At 39.7% G+C, this 23591-nt stretch overlaps 1 protein-coding gene across 5 annotated transcripts in view; it reads right to left on the bottom strand.

Moving 5' to 3' along the window:
• Window positions 1-23591, bottom strand: part of MTRR (5-methyltetrahydrofolate-homocysteine methyltransferase reductase) — a 35724-nt gene that overhangs the window by 7876 nt on the left and 4257 nt on the right. For all 5 annotated transcript variants that reach the window (XR_012623440.1, XM_074825699.1, XM_074825726.1 and 2 more), the window contains 8 exons: window positions 23230-23413; window positions 18295-18448; window positions 16317-16434; window positions 14876-15248; window positions 11224-11346; window positions 9461-9614; window positions 5897-5985; window positions 4090-4270 (listed from right to left, as the gene is read on the bottom strand). Coding sequence is in view for 4 of the 5 variants with exons in the window: in XM_074825699.1 (XP_074681800.1) it covers window positions 4090-4270; window positions 5897-5985; window positions 9461-9614; window positions 11224-11346; window positions 14876-15248; window positions 16317-16434; window positions 18295-18448; window positions 23230-23373 (1336 nt within the window). In the remaining variant the exon portion in view is untranslated. The remainder of the gene's footprint in view (window positions 1-4089; window positions 4271-5896; window positions 5986-9460; window positions 9615-11223; window positions 11347-14875; window positions 15249-16316; window positions 16435-18294; window positions 18449-23229; window positions 23414-23591) is intronic.

Genomic DNA, 23591 nt, shown 5'->3' with positions numbered 1-23591 from the left:
TCATTATAATACCAAAACACACCTCCACCGCAGAGCCTACTCACCTCCGAAGTGCAACCACTCCTCACTGAGCTTGCGCTCTGAATTTTTGTTAATCTATACCTTTAAAAGCAAAGCGAGAGAATCTTACACCAATCATAATAAAGGTATGTATGACTAGAGTCACTCAAACTCTACCTTGAAGATAAAAAATTGTATAAAAATGGCCTGAGAAAGGGGGAATGTTGGGGGAAGATACCACTGTGAACAAGTCAGGGAACATACTGCCTCTGACTCCTGGGATCAGTCAACGGGCTGAACCTCTCTTTCCCCCCAACACAGGGATGTCTTTGGGTAAGATCCAGACTATTCTGAGTGCTTGCTTGGAAAACTTAGAAATCTATATACAGAGTCGCTTTTCAATTTCACGCGCTGTATTATTTATAATCTCAATATTTGCACGTGCTTTTGCAGACAGTATATTTATCACCGGCAAGAACCTGTGCTTCTGTTGCTTTAATAAACTGCACTATTTGTTAAGCTAGTCGTAAAAGTTTCTCACTGGGTGCTACCAAACTCTCTAAGTCTGGCCGTGTGAGTCCATGGAGCATGACTAAACTGAAAGTGCAGTGCGCTGTTAGTGCATCCCTAATTGTGATAGTTCAGTAAGTTGAATGTGACTGGACTAATAGTGACAAATTGGGTATCAGAATCTAAACGTAGCCAGCCCCAGCCTCTCTGACATCTGAGGATAAGCTGGAAGGCAAGGGGGTTTATTTTCTGACAAATTACTTTAGCCTTTAATGTGACACACTTGAACTCTGCTTTGAATGTTTTTTAGGCTTTGTGCAACATCTGTTAGAGATCCTATAAAATGAGGCCACAACAGTTAATTTATGGGGTTCTTGGTCAATTAAAAACAACTTTAAGATGCCCAGAAGAGATGCCAGTAGCTAGTAGACAAGGTGAAACTTGAAATTTAATCTTCCTCAGTTTTCATCTAAGAACTTCTTTGCCTCAGTCTTTAATAACAAGACTAGTTGTATTGAGGGAATCCAGCCTCCTCAGCCAGAGGACAGAGACTGGGAGAACGACCCCCCCGCAATCCAGGAGACAGTCAGTGACCTACTGCATCACATAGACACACACAAGTCTACGGGACCTGATGGGATACACCTGAGGGTGCTGAAGGAGCTGGCTGGGGTGCTCGCCAAGCCACTTTCCATCATTTACCAGCAGTCCTGGCTGACTGGGGAGGTCCCCACAGATTGGAAATTGGCCAGCGTGACGCCCATATATAAGAAGGGTCGGAAGGATGATCTAGGAAATTACAGGCCTGTCAGCTTGACTTCGGTGCCCGGGAAGCTGATGGAGCAGCTCATCCAGAGTACCATCACACAGCACATGTGGGACAAGCAGATGATCAGGCCCAGTCAGCATGGGTTTATGAAAGGCCGGTTCTGCTTGACAAACCTGATCTCCTCCTACGACAGGGCGACCTGCTTATTGGATGAGGGAAAGGCTGTGGATGTAATTTACCTCGACTTCAGTAAGGCCTTTGACACTGTTTCCCACAGCATTCTCCTGGCAAAACTGGCTGCTCGAGGCTTGGATGATCGCACACTTTGCTGGGTAAAAAACTGGCTGGATGGCCAGGCCCAAAGAGTTGTGGTGAATGGAGTTAAATCCAGTTGGCAGCCGGTCACGAGTGGTGTCCCCCAGGGCTCGGTTTTGGGGCCGCTCCTGTTTAACATCTTTATTGATGATCTAGACGAGGGGATCGAGTGCACCCTCAGTAAGTTTGCAGATGACACCAAGTTGGGTGGGAGTGTTGATCGGCTCGAGGGTAGGGAGGCTCTGCAGAGAGATCTGGACAGGCTGGAGCGATGGGCTAAGGCCAACTGTAGGAGTTTCAATAAGGCCAAATGCCGGGTGCTGCACTTGGGCCACAACAACCCCCAACAGCGCTACAGGCTTGGGGAGGAGTGGCTGGAGAGCTGCCAGTCAGAGAGGGACCTGGGGGTGTTGATTGACAGCCAGCTGAACATGAGCCAACAGTGTGCCCAGGTGGCCAAGAAGGCCAATGGTATCCTGGCTTGCATCAGAAATAACATGGCCAGCAGGGACAGGGAAGTGATCTTACCCCTGTACTCGGCACTGGGGAGGCCGCACCTCGATTACTATGTTCAGTTTTCGGCCCCTCACTACAAAAAGGACATTGAATTACTCGAGCGTGTCCAGAGAAGGGCAACTAAGATGGTGAAGGGTCTGGAGCACATGTGGTACAAGGAGCGGCTGAGGGAACTGGGGTTGTTTAGTCTGGAGAAGAGGAGGCTGAGGGGAGACCTCATCGCCCTCTACAACTACCTGAAAGGAGGTTGCAGAGAGCTGGGGATGAGCCTCTTTAACCAAGTAATGAGTGATAAGACAAGAGGGAATGGCCTCAAGTTGCGCCAGGGAAGGTTTAGACTGGATATTAGGAAGCATTTCTTTACAGAGCGGGGTGTTAGGTGTTGGAATGGGCTGCCCAGGGAGGTGGTGGAGTCCCCATCCCCGGAGGTGTTTAAGAGTAGGGTCAACATAGCGCTGAGGGATCTGGTGTAGTTGGGATCTGTCAGTGCTAGGTTAACGGTTGGACTAGATGATCTTCAAGGTCCTTTCCAACCTAGATGATTCTGTGATTCTGTGAACTCAAAAGCTCTCAGAATAGGAATTGCTTGACTGAAAGTTTCCTATATATAATGTCCTAGAACCAGATGTGCCAGCTCAATTTTGAACCACTATGAGTACCTATGTAAATTTTTCAAATCACAGCTAAAAAAACATAGACAGGAGTTTATTGGGCATTTTTTCAATGAGAAATCCACTACATATTTCACACACACATTTATATCTACGCATGTATGTACATATACAGAAAAGTTCAAACTCACTGGTGCCTTCAAAGGAATGACTTGCATGCACACTACTCATTTTGGCTGAGGAGAAGGGCATATTAAAAGATGGCAGACATATCACTAAGTGAACAATGTGGTGTGGAATGTTGACAGTAAGTGAGAAAAATTTGACATAGCATGTAGTGGAGTAATAGGGTAACATACAGTTTAACTGCTTTTTAGTTGTTTTTCCACATGTACCACCCTTTTGCAGATGTTCCAACCAGTACATGGACACCCTGACATATTTTAAAGATACTCTGTTACATAAGGTAGTTCCAAGTCAGAGATAAGAAAAGCTAATACAGTGAAATCACTTAAAGAAGACACTAATCCCATTCAGCACATTACTTCCCTGGGGGAACACATTTAAAAATTTTTCAAAATTTCCTTTTATTCAGTTCAGTTGCTATAGCACATTCCATACCACCTTTGAAAAGCTAAGTGTTTTTGCTTTCACTGCGAAAACTCATGTATTTGTATAAAGTGGAGCAGAGCTTGTATTTATATTTTTTAATCTCCGCAGTGTACTAAGAAGGAGAGATTTGGGGTAGGTGTGGAGAAGATGATTGCAAGAACATAAAAAGCAATTTTTTTGTTTCATATAATGGAACACATTAAGAAATTCTGTTTTTTAATCTGGAAAATAATGGCCAGTATTTTCAGATGTGTTTGAGATGGTTACAGTTGGAGTCTCATTCTTTCAATGTTTTATATAAGGAACGCAGTGAGTGTGTCGGACATTACATAAATACAAATATACTGGGAAAAGCTTTCTGTTTTAACAGGTAAAAGTGCAAGAAAAGAAAGTGTAGGCAGGGAAATCAGGAGTTGTAAAAACATGTCTTTTTTAATTGTGAGCAGTTGATGAACCGTTTCTTAAAGACGCCAATCCTGCAAACACCTTATGGTTATTTTTTTACATACAGGAGCTATCCAGAGTCAATTAAAGCATAGGTATGTACCTAAATGTTTGCAGAATGAAGGCCAAAGACTACAAACTGGAGAACAGAGCTTTTTTTCCCCAACAACAGTTTTAGTTTGATAACTATGGATACTATAATATTTCTAAAGCAGTTAACCAAACAGTTATTCCCCTTTCTTGGGAAATTGAACATTTAGTCCGATGCATTTTCAGAAACCAAATCTAGTTACACTTATATCAGTCACTTACCAATTAACAGGTTAAGTGAAGGCTTGCAGCTTGGAAAAGCATGAAGTAAATCCAGCAAGCAAACATTAGAATCTCTAATAAAGCGTGTGTAATCAGAGGCTCCTTGTCTGCTGCAAAGTTCTTGAAGCCTCCGTTTTTCTCCTGCATCACTGGTACATTCTACAAGAGCTCTTAAAAATGCCTGCGGGGAAGAAAATAAGAGTGCAGGGTAAAAAAAACTTGTCTATTGGGAAAATAGTCACAAAACTGGGAAAAACTTGGGTTGCCTGGGGACAGGAAGCAGTCACCTGCCAGGTTAATGGATAATAGAGTTTACTTCCCAATGCACATTTTCACCTACTACGAAAAAAAGTCAGAAAATCCTACTTAGCCTGAGCGGGGGAGAGACAAATAAACAGGCACAACCCATTCCGTGAAAAATCCCAGATTTATGAAAAGACTTTCTTATTTATGTATTTGCACTTTAGTTAAGTAAACAGCTCCATAACACAAATTAATTCAAGACAAAACACCATTTGCTAAGTTACAGAATACAGGAAAGGAATAATAAAAAGTCTTAGAAGAGGTATTACTGTAAATAAAGTATGGTATTTAATGAGTCATGTAAATATCGCTGTGGTGTTTTATTTCATACTTTATGCCTACATAATGTTACTGGCAAGCTTTTCTTAAGGGAAAATTAAATTCAGCATTGTAAGATAAAGTAAAAATCAGATGTAAAAAGTTACAAGGTTTTTTCCAAAGGCAAGATGTAAATCGACACAGTGCATAAAACAAAAGTGATCCAAAACACCAAGTGCAATCAGATGACATATTCTAAACAAAAAAATACTTAGAAAGTAATTTGAGTGTGCTCAGACACTGAGCTTCCAGACAATAGTTTTGAGTATGGAGTAACATAAAGCACATTCTACACTGAACAGGTAATAAAGCAGATAGGTTATAAAAACTGGCTTGGGCGGTATTCCCCAGCCAGCACTCTCTGCCTACACTTATTGTCGAGACAAATTTTCAAAATTGTTAAATGCAGTTTTGAAAAGGTTGAAACAATTGGAAGATCCCCTTGTCTTCTGCTGTGAAATCCACTAAACTGAATGAAAAGGTCCTTTCAAAAACTGATTTCCCTCAAGAGACCCAAACAACACAACTGTTCAGCTTCATCCTTCATACAAAGCTATCTTTAAAATGTGTTTTGACAATACCAGAAATACACATGCATTTCCAGTTGCAAGCTTTCAGTTTTTTGCCGGCACAGAATGAAAGGAAAATAATATTCACACGTTGTGAGAACAAATATTATACAAGCAAAAAAAAAAAAAAAAATCTGTCTTCGAATTCTGCCAGGTTACTGAAATGCTAAAGAAAAGCTTTAAAATAATTTAAAAGACATTATGGTACGTACATTTGCATAGAGCAACATGTGTATTTTCAGTGGCAAATCTTGACAGATATGGCACCCTCTGATTAGAAAGAATGACTTCTCTAAAATGCCTATGGGGCCAGGTTCAATCAGCCTTCCAGTTATCTGGCACCAAATACCTAATACTTTTCTATTTACTTCCAGACTAGTTATGAATCAAGATACTGCAGAACGGGAATAGAGATTTCAGTATCTCCATAGTTTGCCAGATAAAGTACCAGAAGTGAAATTTCTCAAAAATAAAGTACAAACAGCAGCATACAAACTGACAATCCTTATTCACCAAGAAACATGGTAACTACACACAAAGCAAGGATAGATCTGTAAGAGCCCACACAGCACAGAATTACTAAGGATTTATATTTAAAAGAACAAACACATAAACACCTTTTTGGGAATTGCTCTTATTTCCAGACACCAGGTTAGAATGAATTTCAGAGTGCTTCTTTCAGGGATATGTTGTGGATGAGCTGCTCCTAGTTCAGTGGGAGAAAAAAAACCAAGACAAAATGTGCATCTATTAACATCCAAAAATGGCATTACAGAGTGCTTGTTCCTTCAAGAAATACAAGAGCGCTAAACTGCATTCAATTCTGTATGTTTGAGCCCTAGCTGGTTAGTGGAAATTATAAACTAAACAGCAAGACAGTTTTCCAATGAAGTGTCCATGATAGTTTTCCAATGAAAAGTCAAAACTTACCAGAAAATCAGGAAACAAAAAGAGCGGTATAACATATCAATAAATTTCATTGCTAAACCACTCAAGTCTTTGTTGCCACCTTCCACCCTGAAGAAATTCAGAGGAATGCTTACCATGAAAAAGAATATCCACACTTTTTCCCCTCTATCAGTAAGCACTCCTGAAAATCAAACACGCTGAAGTTTTCTAATGATCTAACCAAAGATACATGCAGCCAGCGCCAAGCTGGAGCTTCTGAGGCCCAGAAGATGCAAGGGGTTTCTGTACAAGCAAATAATCCCTCCTGTACTCTCTACAGGTTCTATTTCTGGGAAGGAGGTACACTGACATCCCATTTATTCCTTCATGGAGTCAGCTAGGGTGCAGCCAGCTTATGAGCCTCATGCCATGTCATGCTAAAGCAGCTATTCTAAGTTAACCCCAAAAGCAATATAAGAGCATTTATGGGACAAAATATCTTTAACTAATAAGTTTTGCAGGTCCCAAATTGTTTCCTTACAGACCCAACTTGCATATTGGGATTGCTCTTGATGTTTCTTGGCTTTGACATCTAGCTACTGATTCTTACTATGCTTTTTTCAATGCTCAAGATCCCTTAATACTACAGAATTTTTGCTCCAAGAATATACCTGTATAACTTGCTAAGTTACCTCTTCGTATCACCATTACTTGACTGAACCCTTGCTACAAAGAACCAAATCTACTTTTAGAAGATAAAAGGATTGATATAAATATAATGCAGGAAAGAAGCATCCATTTTCACATTTATATAAACTTCCTTTTCTTGGAACATGCTGACAGCATTTTACAAGTAGCACTTAATCCTCTTCCTAGGATACTCGTACATACAATAAAAAAAACCTACAGAAATCCAGTATTTGAACAATAGACTTTGTAGCAGACTGCAAATAATTTCTGTTTTGTCCTCTCAATTGATTTCATCTACTTCATCAAAGAATTCAAAGACTGAACAAAAAGAGGTTGTGAATAAAATTCAGTGGAATTTCTGGTAAATCTTGAAGATGCAGAAGAGGCACAGCCTGCTGTTCATGCTCTGCTCTTCTCCCAGGTTTTTCAGCTCTCTTCATTCAGTAAACACACAACCAGAATAGTTTGTAGTAACTACTACAAATTCCTCAGAAATGTGAATGCAGTTAAAAGACAACCACCTCAAAAGAAAGCAGCTCTTGAACATTGTTAGGAATTGCAAAGCTGCATTATAGAGCTCAATCCTTTGGTACAGATTGGCAGCAACAAGTAGTGAAGTTATAGTAATTCAGTGAGTCTCTGCTCACCAGCACATCTCCAAAGAAATGAATTTGGGTTTGATCCTAAGCCATTTACCTTCATAACTGCAGTGGATAGAAGTCAGTGTATAAGCCATGACTGGAGATCAGTGGATCAGCAGCAACTTGCTAGGTCCTGGCCAACTACCCAAGGCAAGTGTGAAAAGTCAGCATGATTTGCTCTGGGTCACCCAGAAGACTCAAGAGCAGAACCAAGAACTCTGGTTCTCTGTGCTGCAATGATCTTCCCTGCCATTATCGCTCATTAAGATTCATAAACAGGCATGCCATTTTACATAGATATGGCAAAATGCTACATAAATAATGCATCATTTCACCCTTTTTCCCTGATTACTGCTACATTAGGCAGTCAGATATGCAATAACCTGGATTACACACAGGATGAGAGCACTGATATTCCACGTTTCACTCAATTATTTCAACAACTTTGCCTTGGAAGGACAGTTTTTTTGGTATACAAGAACAATCGAAGGGCTAAGCTATATTCACTTGGCTATATGGGCTCTGTTCCACATGGAAAGTGCTCTAACACTGATGAACTCAAAATAACTGTTAGGGCAGCTTTACGTCCTTCCTGCAACATCATTATAGCAGAAGAAAGGGAACTACTGTAGGCAGGAAGGACAGAATATCTCTCTGTGCCTGTCCAAGCAGACCTTCACTTTGAACGTGCTGTTGACACTGTCTTTAACTTACAGAGAGATTCAAATTTTACGCAGCCAGGTAGCAGGGCTCTGATTTGCACAGAAAAACCTACTAGCCTTCAGGAGGGACAAAATTTCAATCCCACCTTCCTATGAAGATCTGATGCTTTTGGGCCTCCATTACCTCCTCCTTCACTATACTCTTCCCTTTTAATTGCTTCCCTTGTGAATGTGCTTGATTCTGTAAAATCTGTAAGTAGTGTAAACAGTAGAAGGGGCATACCTGTGAAATCCCCCCACACCATCCAATCTCTTGCTGCTTGCCTGTGCACAGTTGTTGGGCCCTGGACAGGGTGACACTGCCTTGAGCTTGAGGGTACTCAGGACTAGGTAACAGTCAGACCAGCCCAGCACATGCAGGGCTCAACCCCAGGCTGTAACTGATACTGGCTCTGCACCATATCTAAGCAGTGACCACTCTCCAGCAGAGGTTAGATACTGGAGTGGGTGGCAAGGATGGGGATGAGCTGGGTCTGGACATCCCACATGATATGTCACAACATGGCCTGTCACTAAACTCACCTCATTAACAAGTGAGTTACTTGCCAAATTCAAGAACAGGGGTCCATTTACATCTCATACTTAAGGGACAGCTTTTGTTGCCCTCAATTATACAGGACATCTTACCATGGTCACCATGGGAACTGATTTACCCACAGTCTGGAACAACAAAGAGCCCTATCTGACCCTGCAGAACTAAAGGCACAACTCAGGAGCACCACTAAGACACCAACTGCAAAGCAAGAGAAGACTAATTCTCACAGGTCCAGCTGGCAGTACATGGGCATATCTTGAACCTGCAGCTACCCCTTCTGAGGCATAAGTTTCATAAGACTCAGCAGAACAGATCCATAGACCTACAAGCCCCTAAGTCTTCTGCTTCAGGCGTGTGGCCCTCTTAGGATGTAAAACAGATTGATGTGAAGTGCTGTGCAAGGAGAGATTTTACTTTCAAGTGGGGGATTATTAAGTTATGTGATTAAGGACTCATCTCCATAAACATGAAGGAGCACAGAGGAAGAATGAGATGGATGAATGCCAATGCCAGGCTCAAGTTCCCTGTCAGAAGCTAACTCATCTATAGTAAAACCAGTAGGAGCATTCTGTGTGTCCTCTCTTTTTTAACACATCTCTGTGACTTCCAACATGCCTCAATGAATAGCTGTGTCCCAAGTATGCATACCAACTACTACCAATACAGAAAGGAGTATTTGTTCATGACCAGTGCATCACACTGTACCTTTCTTTTTAGTGCCCTGCTTAACCTTTACACAAACGAAGTACTCTCCTTTTTCAGAAAGTCCCAAGATTTGAAGAAGTTCTTCTACCTCATTGACATTGTTCGGACACATTACACAGAAGGCATCTCCAGGTTGGTAGTCAAAGACTGTATCCTGTTTTAAAATATGAGATAATTTCTATTAAATTGTATCATAAACCAAGGCCAACAGCAACCCCACTCCTAACAGCAGCAATTTTCCTACTATCACAGTCACATGAAGTCCTATGTTCTTTTACTCTGTACTAGTACTTCACTGTTTGGATCACATCAGAAACTTATGTTTTCTTTTCAGGTTTAACCTTACTAAGTAGAAAAATCTTTCCTTATCTGGTTTAAATATTTGGACACTCTTTAATAAGAACTGCTGAGCAGCCTAAACAGAAGAATGTGTTATATAATCAGCCCAGATCATTAATTACTGATGTACTTTGTTTTCTGGCTTGAGAAAAGCAGAGAAATGAAGTCCTCATAATTAATGTAACTTTGTAGAGAGACACATTATCGCTAAAAGAAAATTTGTTGTTAAACTATTTGAGAAACTGTGACTGAAATGACCCCAACTGTTTTCTGGAGCTAAAAAAGAAAAACAGCAAGGGAAGAGCACAATGAAAATCAGAAGGTGTCTGAGATCTTAAGACCTAGATTCTACTTAGTTGGCCAAGGTTCTTGTGCCGAACTGCTAAAAACCTACTCAAGCTTCTGCCTGTTACAGAAACATAGAGAATTATACTTGCATCATTATGTTTCCCTTATGCATCAGGCAAGGTGACCTGTATAGACAGGCTGTTGAGAATGTGAGAAAAAAAAAAGGCACAAAATGTTCAAATTTTCAGTGTGTTGATGACAGGATACATGTATACATACAGATATATGCAAAAAACCATGAAATCTCAGAGACTCGCTCAAAACTTAGTAGACTCTATTTATAACTGAGATTTAAAGATGTCCCATGGAAACTGACACAGATTAGGCTAATCGAGTCCAATAAAAGTTACTACCAAAACCACAATATCCCAAAGGCATAATTCTACAAATTTGGAAAACCACTCAAAAGGAACATATTTTCTTTTTAAAGATTTCTTGTAAAGTAATATTGAGCATTCTCTGCTTTTCATCTTGAAACCAGTATACAAAATGTGATCTTCCCTGAATAAACTAAATCAGTTTTTACATCTATGGTAACAGAAGTTGACAGTTTGAGTATGTTTACAAGTCAGAGCAAATGAATGTCAGAGGCAGAAACAGTGCTCAAGAGCTAACGATTCTTATCACTTGATCATACTAGTTGAATTATTACTTATGTAGATTACCTACCATAAGGAATAGTCACAATTTACTACACAGTTTCTGAATATTTCTTAAATTGTATACTTACAAATTGAAAGATTATTAATTTTCAATATTCCCTGCCTGCCCTTCTCCACTGCAATTCCCTTCAAAAGGTATTTCAGTCAATACAATATCCATGGAACAACAAAGAAATTAATTTGACACTTTATTTCTGCTTTGACTTCCATGGTGTCATACCTTTCAGTGAACAAATCAAGCTCTACATTTGCAAAATGGATCAGCCTAAGATGACATCTGGTTGTATAGGGAATTATTTTTTCTTTTTAAACAGTCAAATTAATAATCTTCCCCCCAGTTATGTATTATGCATAACACACATGCATTTTCCCCTTCATTTTAACCCACTAAAGAAAAAGCCATCGCTAACTTACTGCAACATCAAGTTCTAAGAGCAATGCAGTTTTTATCGCATCTTCTCTGGTGAGCTGAACTGCTTTTGTAACTGGCACTTCAAAGGTTGTTCCCTCTGAAATCAGTGAGGACAGATGTGGATTCTGAAAGAGGACACAAAAACTTAAGGCTAAAAATGCATGACATCTTACTATGACATACAGGAATTAGTGTTGGTACAATTTTTTTGAAACAATCTTAGAAAACAATTCAAAACAATGAAGAAAAACATGTATCTTCTATATAGATAGTGTTTTGCTCCACATTTGAAAAAAATCACATCTACACAGTAACAGGCATATATTCAACTATAAAGTCAGTAGGCTTGAACAGTCTAATAGGCCTAAATGACTATCAAATGCAGCTAGTTGTTTCTTTTTTCAAGAGCTGCCTTGAAAATAGCCAATTAGAAAATGGCATTTATGTTAAAACCCAAAAACCTCCTGCCTAATTAAATGATTACTAGGTGTACATAAGAAGTAAGAACAGAAGCTATTTAAAAACAACATTGCAGATTTACAGATTAAGACTTTGGGGTGCAGATGGGGCTATAATTAAAGGCAATTTATGAGAGAAATTTTAAATATTACAGTTAAATTTAGAGCTAATCAGCAAACTCCACACTACAAAACAGCATCATGTTATGCCACAACATTTCTGCACTGGTGAAAATGTGCCCGAAGAATTGTTAATGGGCACCAAGAGTAATTCCAGACCACCTCTGTCAAAGACTGTCACTTGAAGATCAGACTACAGCCCTCATTCCTCCATCACTATTGTCAGCAAGCTTCATTTGAGATCAATACAGACAAAAATGGAAAGAGGTGGGAGAGATACCAAATGTCCCCAACAACACTCTGTCAAATGGAAAGGAATTATTCTACCAATAAAAGAATACTGGTTAATCTAGAGATTTTCTATTAGAAAAAAAGTAGACAGGAGAATCACTTGAGACCAACAGTTAGGAGTTTTATTATTCTCTTAAAATTTTGACATGAAAATTAACAGCTTGGGCCATACCAAGTTATTCTGCATCAGCTGGATCCAAGTCAAGTTCAAGCCATAATGAGATGAAGATCTAAGCTAAATTGCATTATCTTACGCTTGCCACAAAGGTGTAAGATGCAGACCGTTACTGCTCTGCTACTACTAAGCAGCACCTTATTATTTCAACCCTGAGACTCAACAGCCCAGGACACAGATCATATAAGTAACTAGAGAGACTGTGTACTCAGACTTCTTTAAATGGTAGGCCGTCCCTTTTTCGCAATATCCAAAACTCAGAATGATTTATTTCAGAACAAGCCAGTTTCAGCTGTGCTTAGCAGAAAATACCCATGGTTGTTGCAACGTAAGACACTGGAAAAGGAACTGTAGGGTCATGTTTGTTTTTACAGGTACAACACATGGGACCTACTTGTTGACCAGGTATAGACAACTATGTCAAAAATAGTGCCAAAGGAAAAAAAACAAACCTGCATTTGATTCTTTCCAAGGCTCAAAACAACCATCCCATTTTATATCTGAAATCTAGACTATAATCTTTAATCTGTCACTGAATTCCAGATTAGCAGATTAAGCTTTTTCAATTTGCTGTTTGAAAGCAAAATTTACTTTTTTTCTATTTACAGAACAGTTAAACTATCGATATTTGAACCTGATCAATTATTTCAGAGACAGCCTGAACATATACTATGACTTTAAAGTAAGAAAATGGGCTCTTTTAACTTGTTCTGACTTTGGCTGTGATATGATTAATTTTCTTCACAGTAGCTAGTTATGGGGCTATGTTTTGGATTTGTGCTGGAAACAGTGTTGATAACACAGGGATGTTTTAGTTACTGCTGAGCAGTGCTTACACAGAGTCAAGGCCTTTTCTGCTTCTCACCCCACCCCACCAGTGAGTAGACTGGGGGTGCACAAGAAGTTGGGAGGGGACACAGGCAGGACAGCTGACCCCAACTGACCAAAGGGATATCCCAGACCATATGATGTCATGCTCAGCATATAGAGCTGGGGGAAGAAGAAGGAAGAGGGGGACATTTGGCGTGATGGCATTTGTCTTCCCAAGTCACTGTTACGCATGATGGAGCCCTGCTGTCCTGGAGATGGCTGAGCACCTGCCTGCCCATGGGAAGTGGTGAATGAATTCCTTGGTTTGCTTTGCTTGCGTGCACAGCTTTTGCTTTCGCTATTAAACTGTCTTTATTTCAACCCACGAGTTTTCTCACTTTCACCCTTCCCATTCTCTCCCCCATTCCACCTGGGGGGAGTGAGCGAGCAACTATGTGGTGCTTAGATGTCAGCTAGGGTTAAACCACGACAAAGCACTGTAGCACCACTTTCAACCCAAGTATTAGTCTTTAATCGAAGAGTACATCTAAACCATAAATCTTTGTTTCAGTAATTTGGATTATTTAATTCAACCACCTAAGCAAAACCAACCACAATATGAGGTTTAAAAGAAAAGCAAAATTATCCAGTGTTTAAATTCATACACTCTTACATAATTATATTAGCTAGACTACGTGATTCTCTCAGCATTACCACTGGCACTCTCAACAGAGAGTGTCAGGGCCCTGAGGATACTAATGGGCTTTCATGGTCCTGACCAGCCTCACTGGAGGACTCTTCTTCCCACGGGCCCAGGAGCCTCATCTCAGCTCAGCCCTGGGCTTTCAGTCCCTGACAGAGCTACATCACCTGAGTACTGGTCAGCAGCTCGGCCACAACCATGCCCATGCCTGGCTACAGATCCTGTTGATCCAGTCCTGGATCTGCAGACCGACTTCCTGGCTTGGCCCCAGACCTGCCTCATTCCCACAAAGTTGCCCAATGGTCTGCACTCTTGGCTGATCCTGGCTGCCACCTCCTGGTTTGCATCACTTGGCTATCAGGGGAGAGGGCTGGCTGTGTTACCACTCAGCTTCTGGCTTCCTGTCATTTAAAGAGCAGCCAGACCTCACTGCTCCCTCACACAGATAACCAAACTGTCTGCCCTTTGGCAGGCAACCAGAAAAGTTTGAGTCATGCTTTCTAGTTAATTTTGAACCCTAAATATGCCAACTGGAGATGATTCCCAGCTCATGCTAATTCTTCTCTTTGTACAGCAGGTCTTTGTTCAACATGGCTTCATAGGAAAAGCACACTGGCTTTTGATCTACAGTACCTCTTCCATTTCCAATAGCAAAATTATGATCATGTTTTTTATAATGACAAGTTTCTGTTATTAAATATGTAGCAAGATTTTGAGCAATTTTACACCCTCTTAAGGCATTCTGAAAGTACTAAAAATCTGAACAGAAATTGTACTATACTCGTACTACAGGAAGGTGTTTTCACTGTCCTAACATAAGCCACCAAGGACTTTAACTCTTCCATTCCTGGCACTGCAATGCCAAATTATTATTTAGCTAAATTATATCTTGACATAAGTGTCTATAAGTCATATGGTGGTAACTACATTTTCACAATATGAACGGACCTTTCACTTACAATTCAAAAACCTATGTCCCTGAACGCATGATCTCCTTTATGTAAGTATCCACTTGCTCTTTGGAGCCGTATGTAGGAGTGTACACTCACGCTCCTACCAGAGCTGGAGGCTTTCATCATTCAAAGTGAAGTCCTTACCTCACCATGGGTGTCCTGAAACTGCACCTCTATATATTCTGGTGGCAAGGCAGGAATATTAAGAGCAGAGTGAGAGATAGGAGGCACAGAATAAACAAGTGAAGGTTCAGTGTCTCTAGTTGAAGCCACAAGACTGATGTCAACTAGTTTCTGTGATAGAACATCAGAACTCCTCACTCCCTTATCTTCTAGCTTCAAGTTCTGTACTTCTGAGCTTAAGTTTAGTTCATGCACAACATGTGGGGCTGCAGAGAGAGAGTCGGAAACAGCATCGACAACACTGCTCATGCCTTCTTTTTCTTCCTGCAGTAGAAATATTTCCTTGAGGGCAAGCCAAAGTCCATCAATCCAAGGATCAACCACTAACTCCAAACTGCAAATGGACCAAAAAAAAAAAAAAAAAAGAGATGGATGAATTATTGGGACTTACTGGATTGTTACTTTACAAATAATTAAAAGACCACAAAAGCAAAAAACACTATTCATTTTCCATTTTTAATATGCATCTGCAGCTGTTATCAAGATTACTTTTTTGTTAAAAAATATTTTCATTTAGTTATTACAACTATGTAAATTTCTGTAGTCTAAAGTGTGTAACAGCCTTGCTCTTCTTCCACTTTCTCATTTTTATTTTCTTATGCTGAACTTTATGACAGGAAGTTGAAGGGATGGTAGAAAAATATGCAACTTTTCATTGTGCAACAGCAACATCAATAGCTTTCACTAATGTTTTATTTTTATTCTTTTAGAACACAAGATAAAAGTTTTATGGTTATGGCAATGTTTGTGTTCAACTGTCTTGCATCATCATGCACAGAACCGATATAATCTGCAGTTCAAAATAAATAAGCCAAGAGTGCAGCCTACTGGTCAGAAAGAGCAACAGAACAGGAAGGGAGTTATTTTATTACATAATTCCTCTACAGCAATCGAAAAAACCTTCTTACATAATTTCTCTATAGTGATCAAAAACAAACAAAAAAAGATGTTTTGCAGAAGAGAAAAAACCCAAACATTGTAGGGTTTCCCTAAAGCAGCTCTACTGCAAGATGTGAGCTTGGATACAAGTCTGATGATTATGTAGAAAGGGATCTCATTACCCAGTACCACACGTACTGGGAACTGGATTTATTTTTATTTGCTTCAGTAAACAGACTACATTTTAAAACCCCTGCACTTCTTCTGAATTAATTAATTTCTAAAACCGCTAAATACCCTCCATTTTTTCAGACATTACAGATGTTTGCTCACACTTTAAAAATGAAGTTTTATTTAATGGCAGTTGAGGTTGAAAAGGCATACTGTGTTCAGACAGGGCTCATTCCTATGAGGTGCTGAGTATTCAGGTTCAACTGATTTCAAAGAGTTCAGACCGATTAGCTAAATTCACACGTAACTACTGCATCTTGAAGAAATAAAATCCAAACTCTTCAGCTCTTACCCTACACAATCATCTGCTAATCCTGTGTTGTAGAAGTGCTGGGCACCAAGTTCTTGAAGTCGTCTGTCTACTGTCTTTCCACCATTACAAAAGAATGTGTACTCTGAATCTCCCAGACCTAGCAAATTCAAGGAAAGAGGAATCACGTCAGTCAGCCAGCCAGCCACACAAGATACACAGATCTGCAAAGGCAACACAGGATTTTCTTGCAGGCAAACAAAAGAATCTGATATAGCAAAGTGAACACTAGCAGGACACTTTTATGACATTCAAAAAAACCTGTGTTTGTCCCAAAGTAGAGTGAAAAAGTATCATACATTGATACTGATAAACTGTATGTGAATTACCAAAAGAAACGATTTCACCTTCAGGTTAAAATTGTTAATATATGTCAACAATGTAAGGGAGAGAGTATTAAAAGTACTTCAAAAATATTGGAACCTTGAAAAAACATAATAAAACATAGGAGTGTTTTTAAACAATATGAAGAAAGGAATGTAGGAAAATGTGCATAAGAAAATTTGGTCCAATATCCTCCTCCCCAGGAATCAGAGATTTCTTTGTAGATCTCATTTTCACTGTACTGGGTTTTCTGCTCTGTAAGTCGTGAAGATGTTCTATTAGAAGAAGATACTCTTTGTTATCAGTTTGTCAGTGGACTCAAGAGGTATGTTCATGGAGGAACCCAAGATTTTAAGAGATCAACTAGACAACTGACCCACCCTAAAAGTGATCAATCACACATACCTCATCATTATCCAACAATCCCAAAGACCACTGGTTTGGTAGTCTTCACAAATTCTGTAAGTAATCCACACCACTGTTTCACTACCCTAACCATCACAATTTTTCACAGCCTGACCCTTTCTTGCATGCAGTTTCAAACCACTAGATCCTTATTATCCCCACCTAACAATGGACTGTTCCTTTCTCCTTTATAACAGCCTTTTTTTTTTTTTTTTAAAAAAAAAAAGACTTCTGCTCCCTCTCAAGTATTGTATTTAGAGCAAACACTTCACTGGACAAGCTGAAATGGATACCATGAGTGTATTTTAAGGCTTATAACTTTTTAGACTGCAATCACAAAACATGTTAGATACTATAATATCTGTGACAACAAAAATCAGTATTAAAACAATGTTTATCTTCATATATGCGTTCAGTCAGCTATGAAAAATCTAACCATTTCACCAACGGTAATGTATAACAAGGCAATAGCATATCCTCTCAAAATGTTACATGATTAGGATGCATGTATTTCAGACTTCCACATTACGTATCCACCACAAAATTCCTTCTAGTGGGTACTTTCCTCACTAGAAATCTAGACGTTTCCTCACTCCTACCTATCAACTTAAAAACTTGTCAGGCAAAAATAACCTAAGTTCAAATAGAAGTTTCTGAAGTTTGTTTAAACACAATCTGAAAACTCAACAAACTGACCTTACCATCAGCTCAAGATACAGCAGATGCATTTTGCCAAATCTGTATTTTGCATATCAATCCTTAACCTGGAATGTTTAATAGAAGATTCCTTCTATTGATGAGTATGACATGCAAAATTTTAAAAATTATTGCAAATTTAAAGGGATAGGATCATCTGAAAACCTTAAAGAACATTTTATACTGCAGAAAAATGCCCAAGTACTCGTAAAGTCAAGTAAACACATCTCATCCATAGAGACTAGACACGGAATTGAAACTTCAACAATTATAGATAGGTTATATCATATGTTGTTTATGCAAAGAAAATTAAACTATAAAAAAATTAAATTGGTAGCTTACATTCAGATCATTTCTGTGACACTGTTCCTTTATTGCTCATAAAGGACATTATACAAAAAAGCTGTTTATGTTATAAAAATAAATGTTTTATAAGCACTTAAAAAACCCCAAACAACCTATTCACAAGTAAAAAAATATAAAAATTATTCACTGACAGACTAGTGCTGCAATAACATAGAAAATATTAAATCACCTAGCAATCCATACTGGAGATGTGCGAAATGATCAGCTGGCAAGGTCGTGTCTTGAATTTTCTTTACAAACTTGCGGGCAGTGTCTGGTGGGTCTCCAGTACCAGTAGTGGAAATAACAATAACTACAGGATCCTTTTCTGTTTCCAGGTTATACTACAAGTAATACAACAAGTAAGTTACAAGGTGCCATTTGATACCTATTTGTGGCCTTAAATATTATCTTCTGCCTTTCCTCTTCCCAAAGGTACACAGAAAAATGTTTAATCTCATCTTACTTGTATTAAACTGCAGGAAGTCTTTCAAGTAATTACAAGTAATTTTGGAGATTACAAGTCATTTTGGTTTGAGTTTTCAAGAGCAGACTGGGTAAAGCCCTGAGGAATCTGCTCTGACCTCAGCTGACCCAGCTGCGTGATGACCTCATGAAGTCCCTGCCAACCTGAATTAGCCCATGATCCCACACACAAACACCAAAGAGCAGCATTTTGAGGAAGCTAGTACACACGCAAAGAATACTTCACAACTGCACTCAGTTTAAATACACAACTCCTACAGTATTTACTTTGTCAAGTGGAAAAAGTATTTTTGTATGTACAATCACACAGGCACAATCCTAATAATTTCACAGATAAGTGGGATGCAGCTGTACAAGGATGTGGCTATACAAACTGTGGGGATCATTTCTAAGGTCCATTATGGATCATTTGGTTCTGTCTGATAACTTCCATATTACATCTGTCTTTGCCACAAAAACCCCCTTGTGCTTTGGGGGAGCTAAGGCAGTTCTGCACAGAGATAATCAGTCATGGTGCTCTACGGTCTGATTCATTTTGGCCCCCTCCCCCTGTCATCCGTTCATTTCTCTCCCCTTTGCTAATACCAATCTTCCACAGTTTTATAGGGGTTTACTCCCATTACACCAGGTCGACGAGAACTGCCTATATTTGGGATTGTGCGTCAGTTCCATAAATTCAAGCCTCATGCAACCATTTATTACTTCTCAGGTAAAAAGCATTCCGTTTCTTTGATTATTCCAGCTTTCCTCTGACAGCAGGCTGCAGCACTGTGCCAGCATGCTGTCTGTCAGGTCACCTGCACAACACGCTCTTTCACAGCACCCCTATGGGCTACAGGTCTTGAATCACACGGACAGCTATAGCAACCTATGCAAAACACAGCTCCACGGAATCACAGACACCTTGTTTGGGAGTGACCTCTGGAGGTCACCTAGTCTCAACCCATGCTCCATGGGGGACTAACCGCCAACTGCATTAGGTCAGCTATGACTGGCTGAATTTTGAAAATTTCTAAGGGTAGAGATTCCACTTTTCTGGGCAGCCTCTTCCACCCAGAAGAGCTCCTCCACTAGTGTCAAATCTGTTTATCAGGTTGCACTCAGTGAATTTTGCCTCCTGTTGTACAGTCTTCTGCTGCTAAGAAGAGTTTGGCTCAAGGAGGCTGCTATTAGGTCACTCCTTAGCCTCCTTTTTGCCATAATAAGTAACCCAAGCTCCTTTTACTGCTCCCTGTTGGTTTCAGTCAACTCTCTCCCAGTGTTCCAAGTTTAATAAAAGAGTAGGGTTATGAGAAAATATAAATAAAGATTGCAAGAGATGCTGTGTTTCATTTCAAGCAGTTTCAGGACTGCAACTCAAAACTTCAGAGTTTGAGGAGTTACGTTCTAAACACTTTACACAATAAATCACTCAAACCTTATCTCCTCCTCAAGCCATGTAAAAAGTTACCCTGACACCTCCAATACAAAAAGGTTAGGAATACAAAGGAACAGATTATCAAGGGGTTTTGCTGTTGTCATTTTTTCCAAAACCTTCCTGAAGAACCTAAAAGCAGCTGCATGGAGCAACTTAAATTACCATCTGAAACAGTGTCCTGCCTCTGACAGTGGCCAATAGCAGGTGCCTACAAAAGGATAAGAGAAGAGAGTAAGCGTGCAAGGATGTTCCCCAAGTACTTCGTCACACTTGAGTGAGTTGTGGTCCAGGGCTGTTCCAAACAGAGGTCTTGTCTTTTACAAGTTCAGGCAAACTCTGAGTACTCACAAATTCCCGAGACTTCCAAAACTGAAACTATAAATTGTGCAAAAAAGGCCTTTAGGGTCCTGTTGCAGTAACTCAGATTTTCAGAACTTCCACAGCAGATTTGATAAGTACAAATACAGCAGCTTCTGCAGTGCATTGTTACAGGTGACTACTGCATTTACAAACAAAAGCAAATTCTTCAAGTAAAAGAAGCAAGAGTCTACTGGTATCACATAAAAATACACACTAAATTGTGTTCCATTAAAAAAAAAAAAAAAGAAAAAATATACAAGCTCAGAAAGTAAAAAGTGGTGTATTAGAACAGAGGTGTGATTAGTTTACTAAATTCTTGATTGCTCCACTGCACATTCTCCTCTACAAACTTAAGGACCTTTTGGAAGCCAAACATTTGGCTAGAGGTCCTGCTTTAATCTGTGTCAATTACTGGGAGGTCTGATATGTCACTAGACCAACAAGAACCTTACACAATTATAGTTTTTTTACTCTACTTTCCACTTCTTCCTACATCCTTAGTGTTACATCTTTGTCTCATTCTTTCCCTTTCCTTCAAAAGCACTCCTCAGTTGAGGCAGCAATACCACACAACAGCAGTGAGCAGCCTGCTCAGGCTGTGAATGACTGCTGAAGGAAGAGGATGGGATGAGACACCCAGATGTGTCTTACCCAGAATAATATGTATCATGGCAAATGTGCTTATTCAGATAACTCATCCAAGGCTGACTACATGCATTATGACTCAAGATGATCTCCATTTAGCCTCCTATTTTACTGTTCCTACCTTATTTCCACTTTATTTCAGTCTTTCATCAAGCATAGAAAGCAACCACAGTAACCAACTAAAGATTTATGACCTTTTCCCACCTATGAGAGCATAGGTGAGAGATACTACTTGGAAACAGCCGGTGTTTCCAAGAACCGAGCAGTATCTGACAATTAATTTTTGTATGGCAACAGGATCATGTTATGCCTATTGACTCTGTAGCCACCTATTCCATCCATAGACCTTCACAGAAATCCCTTTAAGTGATGACGATGCCTGAAAAATACCCAACAGCCACATAAAGATGGGCCTTCTAACTGACAAATGTGAACAAAACAGAAACCACTTACTTCCTCGCCTAAAGCATAGACACACTCCCCTCTGAGCTGTGCATGTTGTGGAATAAACTCTCAGACCTAACATGTCCAAAGGACTTCAGAAGAGGCCCCACCAAATTCAAGCAAGCTCTTGCTCCAGTACATTATGCCACCCTGCCTTCCCTTTCCCAGTTACACTTAAGCTTCTAGAAGTTCTCTTTATTTACAGTAAAGAGTAAGGAAAAGATTAAGTGATGAAATCTACAAAGCCGCAGAAATTACTTTTTTCCTCTATGCCCAGTTCTCAGGTTCTCAATTCAGTGCATCTTTCTACCTCATCAATAGTAACTCGTAGCTCTGAGTCATCTTGCCAAACTTGACAAAATAGATTTATTCAAGTGGCAAGCCAATAACAGGACTAGAAATATCCTGCCTGCCACCTTCCTCAAACTAATCTCCAAACCTGTCAAATGCAGGAGAAATGAAATGGAAGAATATTGCCTGCTGGCTGCGTAAAAGTCTCTTCGTAACACTTTGCTACACTCAGTGTACATTCATTCAAAAGCAGATGTCCAGCTACCCAACATGTAGTGTATCCCCAAGAAAGCAACTTGCTCAAAGGGAACTAAATTATTTTTATAAACTTCTCACATTTTCAACTTCATGAAAAAACTTCTAGGTGTTATCTTCTGCTCATCTCATATGAAATACCAGGCTATCAAGTTTTGTTTGGTTGGGTTTTTTTAAATGTTTTTGTTTGAAGACAAACAGGTGAAAGTACTTTGTGAAGGAAATTACAGTCCATATCGCTTCTAGTTACAGACAGACACCAAGTTTTCAGCTCCTTACCTTTGGATAACAACACATAATAATAAGCCACTTCCTTGCTCCAGACAAGCTTTTTATTTCTTTCTAGAATATGACTTGAGTGTATCCAGTGGGATCTGGAGTGAGTGCATACGCTAAGTAACTCAGGAAGACCCCACAAAAGTTCAGTCGTGCTAGAGCCCACAGTTAACAGAACACAGGACTTCAATGCAACACAAAAACAACAACAAAAAAAAGCATAATTTCTAACAACAAGAGAGCTGACCAGTTGTCCTGGTTTAACCAGGATAGGGTGAAGTTTCCCCAGCAGTGGCGGGCGGGGAGCTCTAGCCGGGTTATTCAGATACCATGCGGATGTCACATCCTGGCAGGTCACATTTTTCCAGGCGGGAGCACGGTGCACTCGTGGTTTTGTACACCGTGCTTCCCACTGCTGTATTTGGTAGCTATTTTGCTCTGTTCATTGCTATCACTATTACTGTTATCGTTATTGTTGTGGTTTGTTGTGTTGCTATTGCACTGTTGTATTAAACCTTTCCTTATTTCAGTCTTGGGGCTTTGTATTTCACTCCCTTTGTGGGGGAAGGGCAGCGGCCGCGTGGTCTCAGACCCCAGCAGGGGCTAAACCACCACACCAGTAAATACAAATTGATTCACTACTGCATACATAAATAGTTTTTAAGAAGTCACTGCACTCTTGTTAGAAGAAAGATCAAAGATATATTCATTTACTGTTCTAATAAGAAAAAATCACAAGAAAGATGTACCTTTGGCAGGAGGCTATTAACCATCTGAGTACTGGTCCAAATTACTGATTCTTAAGAAACAAAAATTTAAAAGTAGATGGTATATTTCAGGCGGGTGCATGTGCTCAGCCTTCACGACCATCAGCAGTCACAACTCAAGCACATGAAGAAAGATGTATCCCTTAAACACCTATTTTTTTCAAAATAGCATGGAGTATCTCACCTTGTCCATTTCACTTATGCAGTGCATATCAGCTTCAAGTCCATGGGCACCTGCTTGCTGCCATATTTCCTCAGCTATGGCTTTTGCCTGCCCCTTTTGTGTTGCATAGAGGAGCAAAAACCTCCTTTTTAAATCACAGCACATTTCCCAAAGCAGAAAACTTTTTTTTTTTTTTTTAAAGACACTGCAGGGGAAAAAAGAAGGGAAAAAAAGTGAATTTACTGCATGCAGAACAGCAAGATTTTGCTTTGCTTATTACATTAAAAAGAGATACTTTAAAGGATAGTAGTACTGGTGTTTAACTTGGAAACAAGGCATCTACTCTGAAGAGAAGCCATTTCTCAACCCAGCTTTGTAGGCCA

This window comes from Strix aluco, chromosome 1 (genome assembly GCF_031877795.1).
Source record: "Strix aluco isolate bStrAlu1 chromosome 1, bStrAlu1.hap1, whole genome shotgun sequence".
NCBI lineage: Eukaryota > Metazoa > Chordata > Aves > Strigiformes > Strigidae > Strix > Strix aluco.
The sequence above is the reverse complement of the archived record's forward strand: the minus strand, read 5'-3'. Positions and strand labels throughout refer to the sequence as shown.